We start from the raw sequence: 27,949 nt of genomic DNA, 5'->3' as shown, positions 1-27,949 counted from the left end.
AAAATTAAACTAACATAGCACTGAGGAATAAATTTTTTATTTTCAATAACCAAAAACATAAATAATCATTTTTATAATATAACACTTTCCAATAATTTAGAACTTTATTTAGCATTACTAATTAATAATTCAAATATTTAGCAACAAGTTCTAATAATAATATAAAAACAAGTAATATAGTCTTAACAAGGTATAGAAAAACATACAAGATGTAGAAAAAATAGAAGACGCAAGGAAAATATAGCTGCTACAAATATGTTTAAATTCATACATAATTATATATTTGCCAAAAATATTTACGCTGGTAAAAAAGTGTAAATTAATAGACCCATTGCTAATGTAATAACATTTCACAATTAAATCAGTTGTGCGTAAAGTACTTTGGCATCGGCTAGGATCAACCCAAGGACACTTGTCTGCGGTATGTTTTATACACTAAGGAAAAAGCTACACATTAAAGTGTGTCTAACGTTTTAAATCTTTCAGTAGTTATGTAAAAAAGGGTCACCTACCATCATTAAACAGTAAGTGAAAATTTATAACTGAATTGATATTCTCTGTTGCCTTAATGCACCAAAAATTGCAGTAATTAAACTACACACGCTTTAAATTAAAAATATATATACATATATATACATTTCGTTGGAAGTACTTAAAAGTTACTATCTCTTACAATGAAATTCTGTACAAAATTTTATATTTGTAACTTAATATCTCTCAGCGTCATCGAAGCTTTGATTGGCTCAATAAGATAGCAGAATTGAATCTTATGAATAATTTGAATATTCAGTGGACAAAATGGATGGATTGTTACTGAGATACAAATGTTTTTCAATGAAAATTAAACTTTTTTTCCCCATAGAAATTGCAAATAAATAAATAAAAGAAAAATAAAAAAATTATTCTAACAATTTCAGGGGTGAGTAATATTCTTCACTCTTTTGATAGATATTAGGGGAAATAGGTGCCAGGTGCATTTCATTATAATTCGATTGAGAGACTTGTGCATCTAGAAAACTCATTTCTCACTATCAGTCTCATTATTCTTTTTAAATTTTTTAACAGCTGAGTGAGCACCAGCAACTACTGCACTGCCAGCTGTGATGGCAGCTTGTGAACTTGCAGACCAGCCAGCAGCTCCAGCACTTTTTAAAAGCGCAAAAGCACTCCCAGATGCACTTGATTCTTGTGAAGTATGTCCACTATCAGCTTCATTATTTTTCCTCAATATTTTCATAGCTGAGTGAGCACCAGCAACTACAGCACTGCCAGCTACAATAGCAGCTTGTGAACTTGCAGCCAATCCAGCACTTTTTAAAAGTGTTAAAGCACTCCCAGATGCACTTGATTCTTGTGAAGTATGTCCACTATCAGCTTCATTATTTTTCCTCAATATTTTCACAGCTGAGTGAGCACCAGCAACTACAGCACTGCCAGCTGCAATAGCAGCTTGTGAACTTGCAGCCAATCCAGCACTTTTCAAAAGTGTTAAAGCATTCCCAGATACACTTGATTCTTCTGAAGTATGTCCGCTATCAATTTCATCATTTTTCTTCAATTTTTTCACAACTGAGTGAGCACCAGCAACTACAGCACTGGCAGCTATGCCAGCAGCTTGAGAGCTTGCAGCCAATCCAGCAGCACCAGCACTTCGTAAAAGTGCATAAGTACTCTTAGATGCACTTGATTCTAATGAAGTATGTTGACTATCAGTTTCATCATTTGTCATAAATTTTTTCACAATTGAGTTAGTACCAGTAAGTACAGCATTGGTAGCCATGCCAGCAGCTTGTGAACTTGCAGCTAATCCAGCAGAACCAGCACTTTGTAAACGTGCAAAAGTACTCTTAGATACCCTTGATTCTTCTGAAGTATGTTGACTATTAGTTTCATCATTTGTCATAAATTTTTTCACAGCCGAGTGAGTACCAACAACACTGGCACTGCCAGCTATGGCTGCAGCTTTTGTAGTAGCAGCCAATCCAACAGCTCCAGCACTTTGTAGAAGTGCAAAACCACTCCCAGATGCTATAGTGCCACCAAGATATGCACTCTGAAAACTAGCAGCCCAGGAACCTGCTGCAACACCACCAGCAGTAAAACCAATAGCAGGAAGAGCTAAGGCAGTGCCACCAACAACAGCAGATACGGCAGTAGTTTTTAAGGTGAACCCTAAAAATATAATTTTATATATAAACTGAACTAAATGTGGGATTTAATGATACTAGCTCCAAGTAGGACTTGCAGCATTATATAACCTGAATTAGACAATTCCTGAATTAGATTAGACAGAAATAGATGATTTCTTTATCGAAAGATTTACTATTTAGGGATAAAAATTAATATTTAAGTCAGATAAATTGCTTACAAATGGCGAGATAAGTCAGATCATAAGAGAACTAAGGATCATGGGCCTTGTGTTTACCTTAAGATGGCAAACCTCTAAAGAGATTTTTATGCATAAAATTTTTTTGACTGAACTAGTTTTATGTAATTTATAAACTGTCAAGATTTTATTAAATGAAAATTATTTAGAAAACTAAACTATAAGTTCACTTAACTCTGTTACATCCGGATGTTACAAATATTTGGCCACAATTCGGTACTTGACCTTTTTGCTGAATATTTGGTTTGCTGAACGTTTGGCCAAGTATTCTGCCAAATATTTTGCAAAGTATTTATTGTCAATTTTTTTTTGGGGGGGGGGGAATGTGTATAGATTCAATAAATAACAATCTAAAATTGTTTTTTTTTTACACTATACATATACATTATTAGAAATAGTTTCTAAACGTATTTGTTAAGTTCTAAATCTTATCAGTTTATGATCTGAAAAACAGATGGAAATTTGAAGTTTTGAAACTAAGTTACTTTATACTGAACCACGCGTTAGTAAATGTACTTCTGATCTTTTTAAAATTATATCAAGACAAGTCAATTATGTCGTTTTTTCAATACTTTCTTTTTAAGAATTGAGAACTTTTATTTTCGTTTTTGCTATTTTATTGTCACTTTTTCCTAGTGCAGAAAAACAGATAACCTATGACACAGAAAACTGTGATTCTAAACGTTAAAGTTATACTTCAAAACTAAGCACAAATTTTTTTTTCTCCTGTTTCTTTTTTTGCATTTTTTTATATTAACTTTTCATTTTATTAGTATTTTTTATACAACACAAAATATTTAAAGAGTGTTTCAAATGAACGTTATTCATGGACACTTTTTTTCTAAAAATATGGCAATGTGAATAAATGAAATTGATTCAAATTAAATTGATTAGATTTTTAGCGTTACATTTTTTATTTAAACATTAAGATTTTTAAAAACGATTTTTGTTTTAGTTTCTATTCAACTTTTGCTTTTTTAAAATTTTTTTTTTCAATAGAGTTTTTTATTATGATGTGGAAATTAAAATGGTTTTTATTAGACTCTATTATTTTTCTTCACTTTTACTTGAAATTAGAGTAATTGAAAAACTGAGATGTTTAGCTTTTAAATTTTTTTCTCTCCAAAATTAAGATGGATTATTATTTTTTTGACTTTGTTTTTGTTAATAATTTTTTTAATGGGAAATATTTTAATAGCGTGGAAATTTTAAAAGCCTTTATGATAGACTTTATCCCTTTTAACGTTTTATGGGTATTTTTTCCCAGAATTAATTTTACCATTGAAGTTTTGTCTTAAGAATTAAAATACATTTTTTTTCACTTCTCTTTTTTTCAATTTTGCAGTTTTTTTTAAAAAATCGCTGTTAGTTTTTTATTTATCTCAAATATTTCTAATTATCTTAATATATAATTATTTTTATTACTTTAAATGTTTCTATTACATACCTGCCAACATTGAAGAAATAACATAACAGAGATTCTACTAGCAATATTTTTTGGGCTACATTTACAGTTTTGATATACATCATATATTAACATATAATTGAAAAAGAGAAAAGTAAAATTGGAAATAATATAACCATTTACACTTATCGCAGGTAAAACATAATATAGCTATACAGTATTTTATATTAATTAGCTTTATTGTACAGAATTTTTGCATATTTCTATTTTGAACATAAGTAGCTAGTAGTTGATTTGGCTTTGCACAGGAAATTTTTATAAAAGTTCTGTTCATACCAGAAAAATTACTTTTAGTCAAAAGCAAGCTTTCAAGCTTTTCATAAAAAAGTGAAGAGTGAAATTCAGCTCATATTTTTTTTTTTTTTACTTTAGAGAAAATTATCATGCACTTTGTGTTGCTATGCAAAATTCCCTAACATAACAACTGTAATAAAATTTTGAACTGTCTTTCATATAGTTCATTTTCTAGTTGCCTAATTGACATCCACAATGAATGATACTGAAAACAGAATACATTTTTGTTCTGACCCCAGTGGCAGAATTTTATCGAGCTTTCTGCGTCAAAATTCTCTAGCACTAATATCTTTCTGCAAAACACTTTCAATAATAACAAAGATGTATGTTACTTATTTAAGGTAACAAAAACGCTGTGTTTACAAAAACAAAAAAACAATGTAATTTTTTTAATATGTTAATTGAATAGGTAATACTTTTTGATTCAAATATTATGGGCGATATTCTCGCATTTTTCTGGAGGAGAGGGGTGCACTAATTATTTCCTTTTTCGCATTTTGTAAGTCATCATCACATTAAAAAAAAATTAAATATCATGAAATCCGTAGCAGTAATTACTGTAAAACAGATCGACGAGGAAATCGCGAGAATTAGTCTCTTCAGAAAGAAGTTACTCAAATGCATGTTTCGTTTTAGGATTTGACTGTTGCAATAAACAATATCGTATAAAAAATATTGGGTTTCAAAAAAAATAAATAAGTGAAAATTAAAAGCAATAACTGACAAAAAAAATAATAAAAAGTAAATGATCAAAAGCATGATTCCAACTTCCCGTATCGCCTGAAATATATCGGGATATCTAAAAGCTACGTGAAAATCAATGTAAATAACTGCTAAAAATACAATTAAAATAGATTTACTATATTAGCATAAATTGAGCACTTCAAAAAGTAATTATTTAAATGCGCGATTCAAATTTTAAGTGTAAATTTCTGCAAAAAGCGAAGCAAATTATTTTACTTCCAAAAAGAAAAATCTTTCTGCAAGAACTCTATTAAGTTCTGCGACAATGTCGCCGCGATTCTGCCACGGGGGTTCTTACGATTGGTAACAATACAGTGCAAACAAACAAACTTATTGCTGTTAGTAAATAACATACTTGTTATCAGAGAAAAAATTATTCACTGCATAAACAACTCCCAGCAGCATTCACATTAGATCTTGTTTGGTCAGCATAGCAGCGCACAAGAACTACGAAACTGGCCAAATTTGTTGAGGAATAGAAGTATTTTTGCTATTAGAGGATATTTAATCTTTAAAAAAAAAATTTTTTTTTAAATTTCTCCAGAAAATAAGCAGAAATTTGAGTAAACAGGAGATAAGTGTAAAATATAGGAGTCTTCGTTAAAAAACAGGCAATTTTGGCAGGTATGCATTGTGCCCCATATAAATAACATAGCTATGTTTTGGTTATTTTTCAATAAGGTCTAAACTTATTTTTCTATAAAAAATAATCATTAATGCTTTTTTTTTTAAAATGCTGCTATTTGTCAGATTTTTTTAACCTAATATTCGGTATCTAGCCGTTCAGCCAAATCACTATTTGTTACATCGCTAGTTAAATATATACTCTATTCTATAATTTGATGACATGTTGGAAGGACAACAATTTACAAGATTTGTATTTATTTATAACCAATCTATTATATATAATTCTCTTACGTGGCTCCCAAATTTTGGCTGTATTTCTTTTCTGCCGGTGGCAACGTTTGCTTTGTTTTGTTTACGTTTTGAAAACACCAAAGCAGTCTGCCTTTTAATGATGTGTTTCTGATCTAATCTATTATACATAATTCTCTTACGTGGCTCCCAAATTTTGGCTGAAGTAATTTGTACAACTAAATAAGATTCTTTTCACAACACTTAAATATTTACTTTATTTTCTTCATATATCAGTCGGCAAGGAATTCTGTTAGGTTAAAAAACATTTTTCTAAAAAAATAACGAATTCTGAAAGAAATAAAAATAAACAACTTAAAAAATAAAAATGCTGTTGCCAGCCATAGAATTTTTTGAAAGTTAACTTAGCAACATAAATCAAAATGACATAAAAGCGCAACTATATCAAAATTATGACACCTGAGAGCTTGACGTAACAAATCCTTCAGTTCTATAAGTGTTGTATCGCCAAATGCCCTAATTAACAATTGTGTTTTTAAAGAAATTCTATAAAAAGTTTTAAATAAGCAACCTACTTCTACAACTGCTTCTTGAAAAACTTGGCTCATTGATTAAAAATATTGTTTAAATTTTACGATACTAACTTTACTTCTACTTTCATTATTGCTATGACCCTCTTTAATTACATTTTACAACTTCAAGCTAAATTTGAGGACTTTAAGTTGTTTTGTGGTTGAATACTGACATTTAGAAATGTGTACATAAAAAAAATAATATTTAGAGGTTAAGAGTTGCCTCAGAAAAATTTGAATTGTTGACATTGAACTTAACAATGGAAACAATCGTTTTTGTGAAAAATTGAATTGTATTGTTGACATCAAAACTAAAAATATTGTGTTTCAACTTAACAATACTACCTTAATTTATACTTTAGAATTGCCTCGGAGAAATTTGAATTGTTAGCAATGACTTAAACAAAAAGTTTTATTTTAACTGACAAATACTATATTATAATTTTAACTTTTTCTATGACTATACTCATTTTCTTACTCTTTTCTTTGTTTTTTATACATTTTATTTTTTTGTGATAAAATAAAAAACTTATAGTTGTTCTGCTTCTGAACACTGATGAAAACACAAAATGATGGGCTTCATCAACAATCAAAAATATATACATTTATTTTACAAATTCCATATTATTAAGGTGGCGCCCTTCAGAGAATTAAAAATACAAAATTATCTTCATCAAAGCCGATGCTTTACATCCGGCGTTCAGTGGCAGACTACTATTTCATATTGTTTTACAACACATGGCTTTAGCCCTCTGGTGGGAAAGACTTTAAAACAAAACTTACAACAGTTACTTTTCTCAACAACTGAAATTTAGGATAGTGTGATTAAGAAAAATATGAGAACTGCTTGCATTTTCAAATTAATATTGAAATGTACAGGTTTAGAATTTTTTACAGTGAAAAGTTTTCGGAAAAGTATGCAAAAGCTGGTATTCAAAAAAATATGCAAAAGCTAGACATTAAGAACGTATCCAATGAGCGAGCAAGGCGAGCATTGGATTGCGAAGCAATCCGAAATGAACTGCGAAAGCAGTTCCGGGGATTGGCGAGCGCCAGGGAGCAGGGGGCGAAGCCTCCTAGTATTTATAAATTTCTATAATGAAAACTCTTCTCATTGACCACGCTGAAGTAAGTCATATTATGAAGAATTATTATTTAAATTGTTTCATAAACAACTAAACACATAAAAGCAATCATTTATAATATACATACTTAACTTTAAATAAATAGTAATATATCATAAAAATTTAGTTTATACAGTGATTCTTACAAAAAAAAAAAATCAAAACTGAAAATGCTATCACATTTAAATATGAGGAAATTAACTCCTTGTAATGAATAAAAACATTCAGCCAAAAAGCAAGCTAATCAGATATTACACCAATAAAAGAGGTTTTCAACTAGCTTCTTCCATGTTGTTACGTAAAGCTAGTGCACATTGTTTGAAATTTTTTAAAATCCGTTTACAAGTTTTTTAATCCGTTTACAACAGACATTTTTGCGAAAAAGGAAAGGTCTACAGAACTGTTAGGTCTGAGCAAAAATAAAATGAAGAGGAATGTGATACAAACTAGAAAAATATGAATTCAATGAACTCTTTTAAAAGAAATGTACAAAGGTTATGATATTTTGCTATCTTTTTGAAGATTGAATACGCCCAGGATTCTCTAAATTAAAAATCGGAGGTTTTGTTAATCTTACTTCATTCATAGAGAATTTAGGATGTTTTACGTTTATTGAGCGGTAACAGCAAAAGGAATAATGATTTGAGTAACTTCTTCCAGACTTATGTTAATCATTGACTCACTGTCAATGGGGAAAAAAAGGTTTTTTTTTTTTCAAAGCATAAAAATGTGTGGCTGCAGTTTTAGGAGTGATTTTGGTGAATTAAAAAAAAGAAACAAAACTTCAGTCACTATATCAATATTGGAAGGAATGGTTCAATTTGGTGTTAAAGCAGTCTTAATGGGTGCTGAAATAACATGGGGTCTATGGAACAGCAAACAAGACTCCATTATAAAGGAATGGTTGCAGTAATGGGACATCATATTAAAAAGCGTATACTGTATATATAATAATAATTGTAAATTTTACTGAGTAAATTTACAGTGGAACCCGCTTAAAAAGTTCCCTTTTAAGAAGTTTTCCCGCATAAGAAGTTATTTTTTAAAAAAACCAATTACCATAATGTTAAATTTACTTTTATAAGAAGTTTTTTTCCTGTTTAAGAAGTTTCCACTCCTAATTTCAATTTTTTAAAATTTTATTTAAAATGTCTTATTTAGTTTTAACTTGCCCTTACAAACACATGTATGGGTACTGACCACTGACCTTCATCACTCCTTTGTTACAAAGAAAGGTGACTTATCAGGAACAGGTGTGAGCAAAGGAATGTGAACCTTTAGATGAACTATGAAACTGATAAGAATGTAGGGAATAGCTTTGTCATTGTGTCCACCTTAAATGAATAGCCTGGTGACTCACGAACTTCACTGCTGTCCACACCCATTCAATAACTGAAGAGAAAGATACATCTAAACATTTAGCAGCATTTCGTTGAAAATTTTCTTAGTGTAGGCGCTTATGTTATCTTAAAAATCATCGTAAAAAGTTTGATTTTTGTGGAAAATGTCCTGTAAAGGCATTAAGCGTAAAGCTCTATCTATTGATGACAAAGTAAAAATTTTAAAAGCTGTTGACAGCTATCCTCAATTAACACGAGTTCAAATAGCAAAAAATTTAGATCTTCCTGTTACTACGTTAAATGGCATTATTGCTAAGAAAGACATCATCTTAAACTCTTCTTGTTCCGGTGCATCCCAGAAAGTAAAAAAAGTGAAGAAAGGAAAATACGAAAATATTGAAGAGAAACTGATGATATGGTTTAAACAAGCAAGATCCGCCAACATACCTGTCAACGGAACTCTTCTTAGAGGAAAAGCATTAGAGATTGCGGAGAAATTGAATGTTGATTTTACGCCTTCCAATGGATGGATTGATCGGATGAAAAAAAGAGCTGGTCTAGTTTATAAAACAATTAAAGGAGATTGTAACAGCGTTGATTTACAAGAAGCTGAAGAATGGAAAGCTAAATTACCTGAAATTATTTCAGGGTATCAACCAAAGAACATTTTTAACATGGATGAATGTGGACTGTTTTTCAATCTTTTACCAGATAAAACTTTTGCCTTTAAAGGTGAACCCTGTCATGGCGGAAAAAACAGTAAAGAACGTTTGACAATTTTAGTTGGGGCCAGTATGAATGGTATAGAAAAATTACCGATTTTAGTTATCGGTAAATCGAAAAAACCAAGATGCTTTCGAAATGTTAAGTCACTGCCTTGTGATTATGACAGTAATCAAAAATCCTGGATGACAATTAAAATTTTTGAAACGTATTTGAAAAAATTAGACAGTAAGATGCGAAAAGAAAAACGAAACATCATAATCTTCGTAGACAACTGCGCTGCTCATTCCAAGGAGAATAAGTACACTAACATCAAGTTGCAGTTCTTACCACCAAATTCTACTTCTGTTCTACAACCAATGGATCAGGGAGTTATTAAGGTATTTAAGCAGCATTATAAAATGCGACTTGTGAAACGGATGCTGGAAGGACTTGAAAATACTGGAGAGCTAAAAAAAGTCAATATGTTAGAAGCGATTGAGTTAATTGTATCAGCATGGGAATTAATAACACCATCTGCCATTGCTAACTGTTTTCGGAAAGCTGGATTCTCTGACGGAGATACAACTGAAGAATATCTCTTAGAAGCTGAATATGAAATATCAGATGAAGACGAAGAAACAAACGTAAATTTTGTTAATGATTGGAAGTCATTCAAAAATAAACTTAATTTCACAGCATCGTTTGAAGAATATGTATCCGTTGACGACGAAATTTTACCTTGTGATATGCTGACATTAGAGGATATTTGTGATGTTACAAATGATACAGAAGAATTCAGTGAAACTGAAGAAGATATTGCTAAACCACCTAGCTTTTCTGATGCCAGGAAAGGGCTGGATACTTTTAGGAAATTTATTTACACTGTTGAAAATGTAACCCCGGAAATGTTTAAATTTTTACAGCAGTTGGACAATTTTTACTTAAAGGTAGGTGAGAAAAGACAAAAACAAACCACTTTACACGATTTTTTCTCACAGAAATCTAGTCAATTATTGTAACAACGTATATTACATTGTAAGAAACAAAAAATAAAGTAGGTTACTTTGTTTTTATTTATTAGCAATTTTTTTTCTAAATGAATATTAAAATTCAATATTTATTTCATTAGGCTGAGAATTTAATATAAGTTACACAATTTCAAATTTTTTAGTTTTTTATTAATGTGTTTTTAAGTTTCACCGTTTAATAAGTTTTCCCGTTTAATAAGTCGTTTCTTTCCACTCCCTTGAAAAACTTCTTAAACGGGTTCTACTGTATATTGTAAATTAACATGTACAACAAAGAACAGAAGGACAAAAAATAAACACAGACTATTGTTAAGTTCTACACCTCCATCTACAAAATTAGATTTGAATTTGCATACCTAAACAAAGAAGAATAAATTAACTAAACTTCATAATTAACTGAAACATGTAATAATTAAAATCTGTGGAAAATATCCAAGCTGATCGTAACGAGTTAAGTAAGTTAAAAGCTGATGTTTCAGTTTTTTCTCCTTCCAGATTTTGTATAATTTTTTTTTTTTTAAAATTAAAAGGGTAAAAATTTTACAACATGTTGTTTCCATAGCATCTAATTTTGGAATACTAAAAAAGAAAAAAAAAACTTTTTTTTTTCTTCCAAAATTGCATATAAAAATTTTAATGAAGTGGAATGAAAAAAATTTATAAAAATATTAAATTGTAGTAACTTGTGGCAAAAATATCATGCCAATCAATGAAGCCAAAAATATAAGTTGAATTTGTAACATTGAGTTAAAAACATTAGATTTTGTTTCTTGCTCAACTGTACCTCCTGGGCAAGTAGAAATTGTACTAAAAACCACCCCACACATGCTGGCAAAAAAGCAGAATAAACTGTGATCAAAATCGGTGGACCTATTTTTGAGTTAAAAAAGTACACATAGATTTTCTATTTTATATATATAGAGAGATGTTCAAATCAATACTTACATCCTACATCTTCCCAGGTTATGCTTTCACCATCCTGAAACAAATAGAATTTTAAATAAAAATAACAAAAAAGAATGATTTGTTTGGATCATAATTCAATGCACATTGTAATTTCGTAAGTTGTTATGTTGTTTAAAATTAAACACAGTAATGTATATTAAAAGTACGCACTAATCCAATTCAAGAAGTCATAAAAAACTTCCCAATTACAGAAGCCTAGGGATGCTAACTTTCAAATTATCTATCCATAATCATAAGCACATAAAACATTAACAAAATTAAAGTTAGAGTAATTTCAATTTGATTTTAGATACCTCTTGATAGTTAAGGGGGAAAAAATACTTTTAACAGATTACTACAAATATGCTCAAAAATCACAATTTTTATAGCTTAACTGTAATCTTGACTAAAAAACCATGATAATTACAAACAAATCGTAACAGTTGGTACCACTGGATCTCAAAGTACACTGATAAAAAAAATTAAAGGAAGAAAATTTTTTAAAAGAAAAAAATAATAAGTAATGCCTATATGCAAAAAAGGTATCAGATGACAGCCAAGCTAGCACTTTGCCGACATCTCTGCCTGTGACGTCGTAAGGCATAGGCCCGTTTGTGTAGAGGTAACTCATATGCTAGTCTAAGCTTGTAACATATGGGCATTTTGAAACATCATAGCTTAGCCCAATCCTTGTTTATTGAATTTCTTTGTTAGTATAGCTAGTTGTCATTGCTTAGACCAGTGGTGCGCAAACTTTTTTCGACTGCGACCCCTTTTTGGAGAGAGAAAATTTTTGGCGACCCCTAGAGAAAAATGTTCACAAATACGATGTATATTTCGCGCATTTCTTTCGTTTCATCGAATAAAAACATCATCATATTTGACTCATATTAATTTTATTTATGATTTTAAGAAAATACTTTTTGTATAACACAAAAATCAGTAATTGCCCTTTAATGAGATGTATGTGGCTGCAAGTTTCTAATTATCTTATCGATGTTTGGATGTATGTTGCTAATTGCAATTCCCATATCATCCTCAGGGTTTAAGCGCGAGTGGTATTTAGTTTTTATTGAAACTAGTTTGCTAAATCCAGTTTCACATAAATACGTTGATGCAAATTGTATTAACACTCTGATGGCATTTTTGCATAAAACGGAATATTGTTTTTCCACAGATAGCCAGATGGAGAATACATTACGCATTACAGTCAAAGAAAGAGTGGACAGCATGAAATTGCAATTAAACAGTGAATGACGGCCCTTCACTCTTTATATGTACACTGTATATTATGCAGCATGCAGGGATAATGTATTTCAAAAAAACTTGGCGACCCCTAGTTTGCGCACCACTGGCTTAGACGATGCCACAAGATAGCAGATAGTTGGAAGTCTAAAGGTAGATCAATCACAGGCAAACTGATGTAGGGACTTTGGGGTTTCTGTGAAATCTGGTGTTTATTCAGTGAAAACAGTTCAGAGATAGAAACCTGGTCAAGGCCACAAAAGAGTAACAACACCTACTCAAGACAGTTATTTAAGACTTTTAAGAAAAAAAAAGAGATAGGTCCACAGCAGTGACCTAACTGTCTCACAACCTGTATATTGCAACAAGAACATTTATTTCACAGAAAACAGTCATCCAGAGACTTAATGCAGGTGGCCTGTATGCCAGGTGAAATGTAGTCTGCATCCAGCATTGACTGTGAACCACAAAAAGGACTGACGCCTTTTAATAATACACATAATTATTAGAAAGACATTAAGTGTTTTTTTTATAGATATCAAATATTTTATTTATTTTTCTTTTTTTGATATTGGAACACCTTGTTCTTCTACCTTCAGAATTAAATCACGAATTTTAAATATTTTTTTTAAGCAAAATGTAAGCAAAGTTCGCCCAAGGTCAAGAAAACTGAGATGGGCACAGTCGGCCTTGGCCCTCTTAATGGGTAAGCAAAGTTCAGACTTCGGAATATCTTTAAGCAATTTCGGATTTTAATGTCATTCTTCTCTTTACTTTTCTCAAAATTTTAAAATTCTATTCTAAGGGCATATGCTTAATTTGTTTACGAGCATTCAGTTTTGCAAAAATTTGCCAACTGTTAAGTCTAAAAAAATAAAATGAAGGAAAATATTATTACAACATGTTATACCTATAAAATAAACCACCTCTCATGTCACTTCACAAAAATTTTTAAGCAAGAAAAGTGTATTTGATGAATTTATGGAACCCTTTGAAAGGAAATTTACGAAGGTTTTGAGAGCATAACGAGGCAATCAGGGTTGGCAAGTTTTTGACACATGACAGTTTTTACTGGTTTATACCATGGTTTTTACCGTCATGTCAAAAACCCCTCTGTCAAAAACCGGTTTTTTCCGTTTATACCATGGTTTTTACCGTCATGTCAAAAACCCCTCTGTCAAAAACCCATAGTTTTGGTAAAACTGTATTTTTATTTGAGTTTAACTGCTTATAATTTAAAATTAATTCATTTTTGGGCAATAAAATTAGAAAAAAAGTTGTTAAAAGATATTTAAGAACAGATTCTTGCATTTTCCCAACATGATTATATCAAAACATACTATTTGAAGTAAAATATTAGGATACTAAACAAAATTTTCAACATTTCCAAGCATCATTTTGTTTGGCATATTACATTACTGAAGAATGTCAAGTCATTCTTGACTTAGAGTTTGTTAGTAGTTACAAGTTTTGAAAGTTTTGTTTAGCTTATTTCTAATATTTAAGAAATGCCAAATTTTAAATTCTTCTTTTTAGTTCTTGAATTTATTAATAGTTCCAAGCTTTTTTGTTTGTTTGTTTATTTCTAACAATTAAGAAGTGCAAAATTTTGAATCCTTTGCAAATCAAGCTATAATAATAAAAGTAAGTATCACTATTTTCAATAAGTATATTGCAATCTTTCTATATGAATGTATATCCTTCTAAAGAATACGTGTATATAGTTGCAAAATCAATAGCAATCATTTGCAACATTCATTTATAAAGGCAATTATGTGAAAATAATATATTGTCCGCTATATGCCATAAATTAATGAAAACAGTAGGTTTTTGACGGTTTTTTCCGGTAAAAACACAGTTTTTACCACTGTCATGTCAAAAACCCAACCCTGGAGGCAATATACAAATAAAATCTTCAATAATCAAAAGTAATAGATATTTCACACACGTTTTAACCATTATATACAGGCCCCCTTAAGTTAAGAACAATTGGTGGTCTTGTCATTCTTTCTTTATTCATAAAATAAAATTTTCCATAAATGCTTACTTTCTTAACTTTTTCATCATGAGGCATCCTTGTTAAGCTCTGTTTTTCGGCTAAAAATATAATCAGAATGAGGTTATGGAGAGTCTGTAATATATAACTAAATAAAAAATTATTTTAAAAGAAATTAAACTGCACTTCATTAAACATATGAATATATAACACAAAAAATTAGTCGGATGATGCATTAATAAGTACCCTTGCAAATTTCCGAACTCTTTAATATTTTATGTATTTTTTCTACCTATTACAGTTTGCCATGAATAAATTACATTACTCCTACAAACTAGTTTCTTTATCAAAATTTACATTTAAGAGTTGTTTCTAAATGTAGAAGAAAATTTTGTACCCAGACCAATTTCAACTTTTCATTACTTTTATGCAAGAAAATATAATTTAAAAATTTGGACTTTTAGAGGGAAATACATTGTTCATCTGATGATATAATTTTTTTTTTTAAAACGAGTTTGGTAATACACTTCAGAAAAAATGTACTTTCATATTTTAAGAAAAATAGGTTAGTCTAAGCTACGTAATTTATAGAAAGACATTCAGTTTTTTTTAATAAATATACATTGAAATTTTCTTTTACGAGAATAATGGCATGATATTGGAACACTTTGTTCTTCACTCTTAAGAATTACCTCACAATTTTTAATTATTTTAAGTAAAGTGCAAATGAAGACCAGAATTTTGAATAATTTAAGCAGATTGGAATTTCGATGGTCTACATTTTACTTTTCTCAAAATTTTAAATTCTATTCTAAACAATATGCTTAATCTGTTTACGAGCAGTAATTTTCATTAAAAATCACCACACCTAGAGAGAACTGTTATGTCTAAGAAAAAAGAAAACAAAAAATATCAAGAAAAATATGATTACAACTCAAAAATGAACCACCTCTTATGACACTTCAAAAAATTTTTAAGCAAGAAAAATGTAATTGATGAATCTATGGAACCCTTTGAAAGGATATTTACAAAGGTTTTGAGAGCATGCTGGAATCTCCTCTGTGGTTCGAACATGAGGATTCAATATATAAATCAAACTTTCAATAATTAAAAGCAATAGATATTTCATAATCTTTTTTACCATTATATACAGGCCCCCTTATGTTAAGTACAATTGGTAGTTTTGTCACTCTTTCTTTATTCATAGGGAATCCAAGAATTTTATTGAGCAGAAAATCCAAAAGAAATGGTTTGAATAATTTCCTCGACACTTTTGTAAACCATTGATTCACAGTCAATGAAAAATTATTAGCTTTTAAAGTGCAACACTTATTTTAAGAGTGATTTTTTTAGAAATTTCGAAAAAAAAAAAAAGAAACACAACTTTTGGTTGTTGCATTGAAATGACAATTTGTTCTGACGTTCTAATGGGAGTTAAAATAACATGATGTCTATGAAACAGCGAACAAGACTTCATGTACCTATTGGTCATTGTAATGGAAGGGCCATAGTTAGGGTGTAGAATGTATTACTACTCAAAATTTTAGTTATTATTTTAACATCAAGTAATTTTAAGAAAATAAAAAAAGGAACAATTTTAACATTTCAATTAAATATAAAATTTAATTAAAAAAAATATTACTAAAATATGAATTCAATTTTTAAGTAAGTATTAAGTGCTGCCATCAATTGGTTCAAAATGAAAATTCCAAGTACATAATGAAGACACATAAAAAGTATAAAGGAATGATAAATTTGAAATAAATGATTTTCAGAAAGCTGAATAGATTATGATCCAAATTGGTACTCCAATTCTTGAATAATTATAGTACACATAGACAGAATTTCCATTTTATATCTAAAAAAGATATTTTCAAGTGAATACTTACATCCAACATCCTTCCAGGTATCACTTCCACCATCCTGAAACAAAGAACATCATTTATGAAAGTAATAATACAGAATCAATGATTATCTACAATTTATCTACCATAATGATTATCAACAATTCAATGCATATTATAATACATATAAGTTTTTATGCTGTTTCAAATTAAATTTGGCAATGTATATTAAAAATAAGGACTTTTTAATTTTTTATTAAAAGTGTTGGCAAAATCACTTGTCAATGCAAGTATTGTTTACTAAACTGTGGTAATAGATACTAATGGTAATGTGGTAATTGGGTACATAAACTATTAAAATTGGTAACATCATAATAAATTTTTCACTGTTTCTGAAACAGTTTAGTACATAAATTTATGATACTTATTGATACCTAGTGATATTATAGAAATCAGGATGATGCTAGAAATTACAGGTGAAAAATATTACAGAAAGTTCAGAAACAATAGTAAGACTTCAACTAAGAAATTTATTTGAGAATCAATATTAAAATCTTTGTAGTAAGCAGTATTTTTTTAATAGAACAAAATAGAAATTAATGATAAACTGAGCAATAAAATTCAGAATATAGGGTTTTCTAGCAGATCTAATTATATTCTTTTAATCAGGGTGCATAGCCAAATTAATCAACAAAAAAAAAGCCCCTTTTAAGCACTCAAAAAATATTATTAAGCACTTTGAAAAAATATCATAATTAGGCAGGGTTAGAAAGTTTTTGACAATTGATAGTTTAATCTTGTTTTAACCGTCATGTCATATAAAAAAATTAAAAAAAACCTTTGGCATGGCTTTTGACAATTGTCAAAAATCATGAAATTTTGAATCATGTAAAACGAAAGTCGTTTTCATACGCTACTGACTGACTATTTGTCGAAATAGATTGGGGTTGAGTTTATTATGAAATTGTTGAATAGAACAATGTGAACTGTGTCTTTTTGCATAATTTGAAGCGAAAATCAACATAGTTNTGTTTGAATTGTACAACTAAGCTCATTTTCGAAAAGGGAAAATTAAGCACTTTTTAAAAACACCCAATGAAAAAAGCACCTTTTAGGGCTTTTAAAAAACAAAAATAGAAAATAAGCACTTTTTAAAAAAGCTACGCACTCTGTTAATGTTATTTAATCTAAAAAAAACTGTTGGGAAGAACAATTTTGCCTAAATAGCTTGATATTTAAATAACATACTAAACTATGATATATCAATGATTTGTAAACACACTTTGAAAGAAATTTGAAAATTAATAGTGAGAATATATAATTGCGAAACATTCATTTATATAATTATTCATAAGCTAAAATAGTACTATTAAACACTATAAATAGCAATACAAATAATTTCTGATGAAATGAATTTCAACAAAAATCTTACTTTCGCATCCTTCCTATCTCCACACATCCTTGTCAAGTTCCCTTATTCCAGCTAAAAAAAATAATTAAAATGATATCATAGTAAGTAAGTCTGTAATATACATCAACATGAACAATTCAAGACCATGGGGAAAGATTTCAGAATCACCAAGGTAGATAGTGGATCACAAGAAACTAAACAAGAAAAAAATGGGAGGTGTCCAACTGGAAGGGTATAGCTCACATCCCCCTCAGAAAAATCTCAGCATGATTTTTTTTTTTGAAATTTGCAATTCATTTGGAGTCTTAGCATTTGTAGTTGGAGCAACAGATCTTGATACAAAAATACTCATAAAAACCACTTCAAAGAAAAGCTGATTTTGCATGCAAAAAAAAAAAAAAAAAACGGTTTTTCTACAGAACAACACACTTTCACTGTGTAATAACTCTAGAGGAGTACCAATTTTTAAACTAAGTAATCCGTAAATTACAAAAAAATGTCGATTTAATCCTCAATTTTGCGAAAAGATAAACTGTTAAACAGTTTAGTTCGGTTAAACTTTTGATCATTTCACATATGAGTAGATGTCAAAAAAATAAGTAGCCTGATGATGTATTAATATGAAGCTAAGCAAATTTCTGAAATGGAATGCAATTCTGAAACCTTTACCCACTTATTTTTACATATGTAAGTATAAAATGAATCAATAACGGTATTTACTTTAATTAATACCATCAAAAAGTTGAGGTAAAATATAGTTTAAAGTAAGAGGAAAAAGAAGGTAATACTTTTTAAAAATCTTTTCTCTTTTTAGAATGATTTGCAAGTTTAAAATCTAATTTGCACATTGGCGATTGTTGTTAAAACACGAAAACAACGTTTTATTAAACATAAACAGTTAATATACAGTCACAGTTAACCTAGCTGATGCGTCAGAAACACGAGCGATTAATCCTCACTTCGGACAGATCACGCTATTGGTCGAAAATGACATCCCTGCTTGTGGGAAGGGAGATGGTATTGGCTGATGTTTGTATGATTTTGGCAATAAATTTCGTACTCACATGTGTACGGGTGTTGCATGTGCTCGCTTGGAATTTATTTCTTCCTTGTAAATGTTTACGTAATATTATGTCGTCGTTAGGATGGGAGAGATAGGTAAATGTCCACTTCAGCATTTCAGACAATATTTATGGTTTAANGAAAAAATAATAAGACAAAGTAAGACTACTCGAATAACGAATAAAATAAAAATGATAATAACTGTCCGAACATACGACAATTCAAGCATAAACGAGCTACAACTGCCAATGTTTTGAAGTAAGTAAGATGGCCGACGGTTAATTTCGCGGTTAACATTGCCGAGCTTTCGGCTTCACGAATTTCTGCTAGTGTCTCCTCCATCTACTCCTAGCTCCATGAATACGCCATCTGAGGAGAGACCGGTTTCACGCCTTTAGCCCTTCTCCCTTCCCTCTCCTCCTCTTTTCAGTTGCATAGGAATGTACTACGATAATTTTCCTTTTCTTAATATTTTTCCCTTTTATTTAATAAAAACATTTTTAAAATTTCTATGATACTTTTCTTTAGAACTATGCTTAATGTAGTTTACAGTTCCATATAGTTTTTTAAGTTAAAAGATTTTAATCTATGTGAAAATTAAGAGAGAAACTAACGTACTTCCTTCCTCTATGACTTTCCACACGCTAAATGAGGAAAGCAAGTGAAGTGTTGCCATAGGAAAAGAGTTCTGCTCTACGCCACCTGCAGTCCATTTCGATCGCCAATTCTGTGCTTAGCCCCCCCCCCTGCATTTCCAGATCTGTTTAAATATTTTTTCGCAATATTCCCAAATCACCTGATTCATAATTAATTATAACAAAAAGCATTAATAAATAAAAACAAGAAAACATTAATAGATAAAAGTAAGAAACATTAATACCAGGTGTAAACAGAGCGCTACTGTCGCCAAATCAAGATCTGTCGCCAAAATACTATGCAATACACAGCATGTCACTTCCCCCCAGACAGTGATGTCATTTTCGACCAATAGCGTGATCCGGCCGAAGTGAGGATTAATCGCTCAATAGTTACGAAACATGGTGTTTTACCGCTTATACTTCCGGGTTACTGTTCCCGATGTATTTCAAAGCCATTTGGCTCACAACGTGTCAATAATATATGCCAACTTTCAAATTTAAACCTAAATTATAATGTATAAATTAATCTTGCTCCTCGAACAACATGCTAACACTAACATAAGATGGTGCACAGCTTGCAACGTGAACTAACAGTAATAAACAAATGGAAAGATGGCCATCATATCAAGACTGCCGAAAAAGCGAATTATTCAAAATCTAGCAACCATGTCACCTTTTTTAACAATATATCTCTAAATAACTAAAGCGAATTTTCACTTCAAACTCACCAGAATTCAGAAATTATCTAATTTATTTCTTTTATTGAAAACAAAATTATCCGTTTTAAAATATCGCTTCGCAGAATAACATGTAGTAAGCATCTGCAAACCTTCTAACCGGAACTAGAGTAAGCATACAGCTCGAGATTGTTATTGTTTACATTTCTACTGAAAACACCATCCATATTTTTTTCCCTTCATACTAATGCAAATATTTACTTCGGTTGCTTGTTGTATCTCGAATTATGTAGATGGCGGCACTGAAGTTCAAATTTAAAAAAATGGCATACGAGAAAAAATATTTTAAGCATGAAAAATGCCAAAACACACTTTGCGTACCTAAGTTGTATTATCATTTTTAATTTTTACACAATCACGTCAGAACTGAATTATATGTAGTTTCATAGTTGATATTGTTTTGGAAGCATTCACGTTGATAAAATCATGTAAATCTCAACTCTATGTTTTATATGTATCTGAAAAGTAATAGGAGTAAATAATTAGAATAGCAGATATTCGAGTTTATGGCATAACTCACATTACTCAAGCTTACAAATGATACTAAATACATTATGCAGGCAATAAACAGTTTTGAAAATCCCCTAAAATTTCTAATTTTAAAAGAAAAGAAACTGTTTTATATAAAATTACATTAAGACACAAAACAGATAGTTTCTTTTGCTCAATTAAAAAATCACGATCTTTAAAAAAATTATTTAAAATTATATTATTAATAATATAATTATTAAAATTATATAATTAAGTATTTTTTTTAATATTTTTCGTATTTCAATCGTATTTTTTTTATTACATTTAAGATTTATTTTTCATTCATGAAATAATAATTTAAATCAGTTAATCCATTTTTTTGGTTTAAATCTATGTTGAACTCATTGTTAAAAAAAAAAAATTCAAATCATTTATTTGAAGAAATTTTTTTTTTATTTCCTTTTGAAAAAGTTATAAAAATTATCATTTCATTTCAATCAGCTTTTTATTGACCTTATTCATTAGTTTTAAAATTATTTAATTTATAAATTAAAACAGTTTGTAATGGAAAAATGGTGCGGTTGGTCGTGTAGATGGTCTAATTGAAGCAGATAATGAACACAGGATAAAACAGAAAATAAAATATTTATTTCGTTGCAGACCTCGAGGTACAAAATAAAAAGAATGTTATCCAAGTGACATATCAAGTAAAATAACAAATTTGGTGTAACATGAATAAGGAAGATCTATGGGAAATAAATCTCCATTAACCTGCCGAACCAAAAGCTTAATTAAAACTCGTATTTAATCAACGTTTTGTAGTACAGAGGAAATCAATTATAGTTTATAACAGTCGTTGAACAGCCGATCCAATTTTGAGTTTAGGTCATCAACACCCTAGCCTTCTAACTTTGAAAACAATCCAGTAGACAAGGAACTCCTGGATCAAGTATTGGAAGTTTTTAAACATTGTGGAGGTTTTTTATGGAACTAATCTGCATTTGCGTTACATGGAGAGGAAAACCTCCCACCGTTTGACTGATGGCAAGGAGACTCTAACCCATGATCCGTCTACCACTAAGTATATTTTACATCAGCACTGTGGTCTGTGCTTGCTGAATTCGTATCGACAAGACATCGTTAGGATTCAAACCCGATTCATCTGATCGATCGGGAGGCTAGCACTCCATTCTTTAAGCCATCACGGCTCGATGTATTATAGGCGCATTATCGAAAATGGACACTGCCGAGGTCGGGATAGCTTGGTTGGTAGGGTGTTGGGCCCATGTTCAAGAGGTCGTGAGTTCGATTTTCACTCCCCTTGTAGTAAATGGTGTCTGGTGAGCGTCGAATCTGATGGGTCACAAAGTTTATAGCAGATCATACCTCTGGGGTTACTGAATTAAAGATTGATCGTTCTCTGGTTCTGGTCAAAAATACGATCTGTTGATGAATAAATGGATGTATGAATACGTCCGCCTTTTAATACGAGCTGTGACGTGTGTGTGGTTGATGTTGTATTCTTGGTCATAGATGGCACCACTTAAAAACAAGAAAAGCACCCTCTACCTTAAATACGCTTGCAGTAAGCAGGCTTGCTGGATTGGCAAGTGGCATTAGAAACAGAACACTGCCAAAAAGATGAGTCAATTCAGCCAACCACACGATATCTCTTATTAATATTTAAATAATTTAGGCTGAAAATTTAAGACCAAAAAGTTTGTTGAAATTTAAAGTAAACCTAATAACGTAAATTTCAATGCTCAATGTGGTTTAAGAAAGAGAGGTTAAAAATAGATTGAGATGCTCACTTGTCGCGACATTGAATAATAATTAGTTATACATTTGCATTGAAATGAAAAGTGAACCCTTACATTTAATGATTAACAATATTTGCATTCGCTCTTTATAAAATTCAATAAAAATTAATTAAATTATTTATTATATAAAGAGCGATTGGGAATGATTAAATTTATGAAATAAAGGAAATTTAAAAGTTATATAATACGTAATGGCATCACACAGCTAATTGAGCTGGTGTGCAAAAATTAAGGATGAAGTGGTTCTTCGAATGTAAGATTGAGCAGCAGTGTTGAAAATCGATAAAAATCATACCACAGGATCTTCAAAATGTAAGAATATGAGAAAGTAAGCAACTTGCAAAAAAAAAAAAAAAAAAAAAAAAAAAAAAAAAAAAAAAAAAAAAAAAAAAAAAAAAANCATTAGAAACAGAACACTGCCAAAAAGATGAGTCAATTCAGCCAACCACACGATATCTCTTATTAATATTTAAATAATTTAGGCTGAAAATTTAAGACCAAAAAGTTTGTTGAAATTTAAAGTAAACCTAATAACGTAAATTTCAATGCTCAATGTGGTTTAAGAAAGAGAGGTTAAAAATAGATTGAGATGCTCACTTGTCGCGACATTGAATAATAATTAGTTATACATTTGCATTGAAATGAAAAGTGAACCCTTACATTTAATGATTAACAATAATCTTTATAAAATTCAATAAAAATTAATTAAATTATTTATTATATAAAGAGCGATTAGGAATGATTAAATTTATGAAATAAAGGAAATTTAAAAGTTATATAATGCGTAATGGCATCACACAGCTAATTGAGCACAATATACACTGGTGTGCAAAAATTAAAGATGAAGTGGTTTTTCGAATGTAAGATTGAGCAGCAGTGTTGAAAATCGATAAAAGTCATACCATAGGATCTTCAAAATGTAAGAATATGAGAAAGTCAGCAACTTGCAAAAAAAAAAAAAAAAAAANAAAAAAAAAAAAAAAATTAATCCACAGGTGCACAAATAACCAAAACATCAATGATACACGGGATCGGCAAGGAAATTCCAAATTTTTTTGGGGGATAAGATCACCTCTGACTGCTATGCAGGATTGACATAGTTTGCCCAGGCTGAGGACCAGGTAGTTACGAAGTTCTTGAGGAATTGCTGCCCATTCCTGCTGTAGTGCTAATCACAGCTGCGGAATTGCTGCTGACGGCTGGGGACATACTGTCAAGCGTCTACCTAGAGTGTCCTACAAGTGTTCAGTCGGATTAAAATCCGGGGACTACACCGCCCATTCTATTCGGACTGGGCGATACATCGATACACCGGAAAACATTGATGTTGTGTAATCATCGCCGATCCGATGTTTAGGTTGGCGTCTTTTACGAAACATCGAAAATTCCGATGTACGCTCGATGAGTACGATGTTTCCCAATGCATCGATGTTTCCCGATGCCGCGAAGAGCGATTCTTCAGATTCAACATCGATGTTCGCAAGCGCGCGCGGAGAGCATTTCCCCCGATCACGAGGTGACATCGATTGCCGTGACGATCTTTTCCCGTGTGTTTCTTCCTTTGCGAATTATCAAGTAACGATGTGCTGATACGATGAATTCCGATGTGACGAGGAGTGAAACTAACTCATCGCCAATGAAAGATGAAAAAATGCTTTCTTCAATTCGTGCAAATCCAAGAAAAGAAAGTGATTCTCTGAGGATTATTTATGTTTTGTTATTTGATAATACTTTGAGATCATTTTTGCCCTGTTGAAGAAAAGATCGTTTTTGATCTGTTCCGATAAGACTTTTTGTTTATTTATTTTTTTACCTATTTATTTTTCTTTGTTAAATCTAAAGAATTGCATTCCTTCAATATGGATAAAATGTTTTCCTCAATAATTTTGTATAAAGCTGCAATTTTGCATATTGATATTTGCATATTGATATAAATAATAATTATTATTATTGTTAGAAAATATAAAAGAATCTAATATTTTTGCAAAAAGTTTTGACAAACGAATTTTTAAACCGACAACTTATCAAACGCAAATTTTCTTTTTAAGACAGTCGTTTCGTTTTTATTTCTTTAGCATTTTCTTTTTCGACTTGATAGCTTTTCGATCTTTCTCGATCTTCCTTATTTATAATGATTTTTATAAGAGTGTGCAGTTAAATTTTATTTTCACGAAACATAGTTTAGCAATATAATAATACATTAGGCTAGCAATAATTTTGAAAATAAATTTTTAAACAATTGATTTTTACAATATTGAAGCCATAATAATTTCCATCGCATCCTTTTCCAGGAAATTTTGTTTTTATTCTAGTTTTTCGCTATTTCCTCAAAAATATTGAAGGTGTTTATAAATATTGAAATATTCCTTCAATATTTCTACTGCCTTCAATAAATTATTGAAGGATATTCTTCAAGAAATTATGGAGAATGAAAGGTCAAGAGGTAATACGCATCGGCTGTTCTAAGCTTTCTATCTTTCTCAATCCATAATTTCTTTTAAAAAATCTTTTTCTGTTATGTTTTTTATTTTTCTGTTTATAAAGATTTGTAAATTGTTGGCTCAATGCGCATTTTAAATTTCATTTTATTTTTATAATTGTATCTATTTTATTTTTACAGTTGGTTGACATACTTTGCGGCAGGCTAATACTTTTGGTCTATTGATCTGATTTTTACGTATTAGGACTTAATCTTGTGTGGTTTAAGGGAGAGACCTCAAATATGCTAATTAGTTTAAGCAGACAATGTTTTAAATGACAAAGTTAGGCACAGAAACGTACTTATCTGAATAAATTTTTTGACTGATTATGATTCCTGACCCTCAAAATATAAGGCGTAGCCGTAATTTGAAAAATATAGTCCTAATAATTTGGTCAGGAGAGCGATCAAAAGTTAGGATCTCTTGATGCTAAAGCTACTTTTTGCGTATTTTGTCATATCTCGAGAACTTTTTACTCGAATTGAAAATTTTTAGCTCAAAATTATAAAATTATCTAACCCAAAGATAATTTTATGCAAAAATGATTTTAATTATTTTTTTTATTAGTAATAGTCGAAAAAAGTCTGAATTTTAAAGATATAAATTTTTTTAGAAAAGAATATAATTTTTTATTTTAAAATAAAAAAGTTAAAAGAAAATAGTTGAATAGTTTCTGAAAAATAAATTTTAAAAAATCAGACTTTTTGAAATCCGATTACTGAGTCAAAAGAAATTTTTTTCCATGCACTACACTCTATCCACAAATATAAAATATTAATTGCTAAAATATTCATGTTAAGATAAATTTATTACAATATAAAAGCTGAAAAAATACACCAATTTCTTCTAATTTTATTTTCTAGAAAAATTATTTCTTAATGTAATTTTTTAATGTGTTTTTGTCTAAGAAACCCAACGATCTTTAAGAATGTTGAAAATTAACAATAATTTTTGTTGGTCAAGGTTGAAATACTATTCTTTTATTTTTACCCTTCTTAATCCCTCCTTGAAAATAATTTACTCATTTTTTTCAAAGCTGTATGTAAAATTTTAATGAATTATTCATTTCGATCACTAGTTAACTGTTTATTCAATACCCTCTTTCTTTAATTTAAAAACTTCCGATTTTTTTCAACAAAATCTGAAGGTTGAACAGATGTGCTTTGTTTAAATTGAAAAAGACAGTCCATTGAATTATTTTAATCCAAAAGAAGAAAATAATCAAAATAAAAATAATAAATAAAAAAATAGAAAAAATCCATCACAATAAATCTTTTTTACTAAACATTGATATACCAGGCTTTAATTTACTCCTATCTTTACTTTTTTTCCCTATTGATTATATTTTTTATAAAACTTTATTGAAATTAAATACAACATTCAATTATAAATCACTTAGTTGTTTATATATACCTATACAATGAATATAATTCGTATAATGTTAGTTTGATGAATTTTGACAGATTTTTACTTTTTATAAATTTTATCTGAATATCCCTCTCTTGAAATCTTACTCTCTTTTTTCCCCCAACACACGAAGTTTAAATTCTGAAAATCTAATATATATATTTAAAATTTCAGTTTTAGTCTTACTTTACAGTAGCATCAAGTAAATAAAAAGCAAAGTTGCCCAAGAATACAAAATCTGGCAAAACCAAATGTGAAACAGTAACGTGACATCGCGATGTATTGAAACATCGCGATGTTTGAGTGGCGATGCATCACGATGCTGAAATCTTAACATCTCCCAGTCTTAATGCGTCCAATATCTTCACTCTCCAACAGTTCTGTGACAGCCACAGTACGATTAGGTACAGCATTATCGTCCATGAAGATGAATTTTAAAACCACGGTACTTCTAAGAGGGGCACATATGGAACCTCGTTTCAATACCGAGCACCAGTGACTGAACCACCTTGGTAGATATCTAGATAAGTACGGGTACCAAGCATGATACCTCTCCACATCCTCCTAATCGGTCTCTTTCGATGATGTCAGAGGGATGATTGCATGTTCCTCCTTCTCTCCAGATGTGCATGCGTCCAGAATCACTAGTCAGATTTAATCTACTCTCATCCATAAAGAGTACTCGGCCCAGTTGAGTATCTGTCCGGAATTTGTGTTACCGGCATCACATTAAACGGCGTTCCGGTGAACTGGCTTTATGGGAGCACACCGTATTGGCCATCGTGTAAACAGACCACCCTTGTTCAGTCTCCTGGCAATGGTAAAACGCGATATCGGTCGTCCAATACTTTTCTGTGTGTATCGAGCAATTTCTCTTTCATTCAGCAGTCCAGCCAGTAGAATTATAAACCGGTCGTCTGTTGTCATGGTTGTGCGAGAATGACTTCTACTAAACCTCCGGACAGCTATTTTTGTCCTTTGAAATGTGCTCCTAGCTCGTGAAACGATACTGTTTACGACCCCGAATTCCGCAGTCGCACTGGTGACCATTTCGACCATCTTCCAACTTCCCAATGATTCGATCTCGCGTAAACTCATCCAGACGACGTCTTCTGCGTCATCTGTTGGCCATATGACACCGTGACAACAAATTCACTTCGTTTAAACTAATGTATATCGCGTAATACCTTTCACATAAATGATTAGCTTCAACCACAAGCTCGTTTTATTTTTTAACGACACGCCCCTCGGTACCACATTCTGCATATATACAAATTTTCTACTTACCGTTTAGTCTTCTGAATGATCTTTCCCTCTGCCTGTTTTGTTTTTATACCAGTTTTTCCAATTTGTCCTTAA

General features: G+C 30.5%; 1 protein-coding gene across 6 annotated transcripts; it reads right to left on the bottom strand.

Moving 5' to 3' along the window:
* Window positions 1-21: 21 nt before the first annotated feature.
* Window positions 22-27,949, bottom strand: LOC107454831 (streptococcal hemagglutinin). 6 transcript variants are annotated; one of them, XM_071177203.1, is made up of 6 exons: window positions 27,878-27,949; window positions 17,997-18,047; window positions 16,610-16,643; window positions 14,772-14,821; window positions 11,480-11,513; window positions 22-2,172 (listed from the first exon to the last, which is right to left on the bottom strand). In XM_071177203.1, the coding sequence occupies exons 2-6, from the start codon at window positions 18,021-18,023 to the stop codon at window positions 1,019-1,021; spliced, it is 1,299 nt and encodes a 432-aa protein (XP_071033304.1). In that variant the 5' UTR covers window positions 18,024-18,047; window positions 27,878-27,949; the 3' UTR covers window positions 22-1,018. The 6 variants fall into 6 exon arrangements, with proteins under 6 accessions (XP_071033304.1, XP_015927632.2, XP_015927631.2 ...); XM_016072146.4 differs by lacking the exon at window positions 27,878-27,949 and adding an exon at window positions 18,764-18,912; XM_016072145.4 differs by lacking the exon at window positions 27,878-27,949 and adding an exon at window positions 18,764-18,873 and having other exon boundaries at window positions 14,772-14,855.

This window comes from Parasteatoda tepidariorum, chromosome 2, assembly GCF_043381705.1.
Source record: "Parasteatoda tepidariorum isolate YZ-2023 chromosome 2, CAS_Ptep_4.0, whole genome shotgun sequence".
Lineage (NCBI taxonomy): Eukaryota > Metazoa > Arthropoda > Arachnida > Araneae > Theridiidae > Parasteatoda > Parasteatoda tepidariorum.
This window is presented reverse-complemented; position numbering and strand designations above follow the sequence as displayed.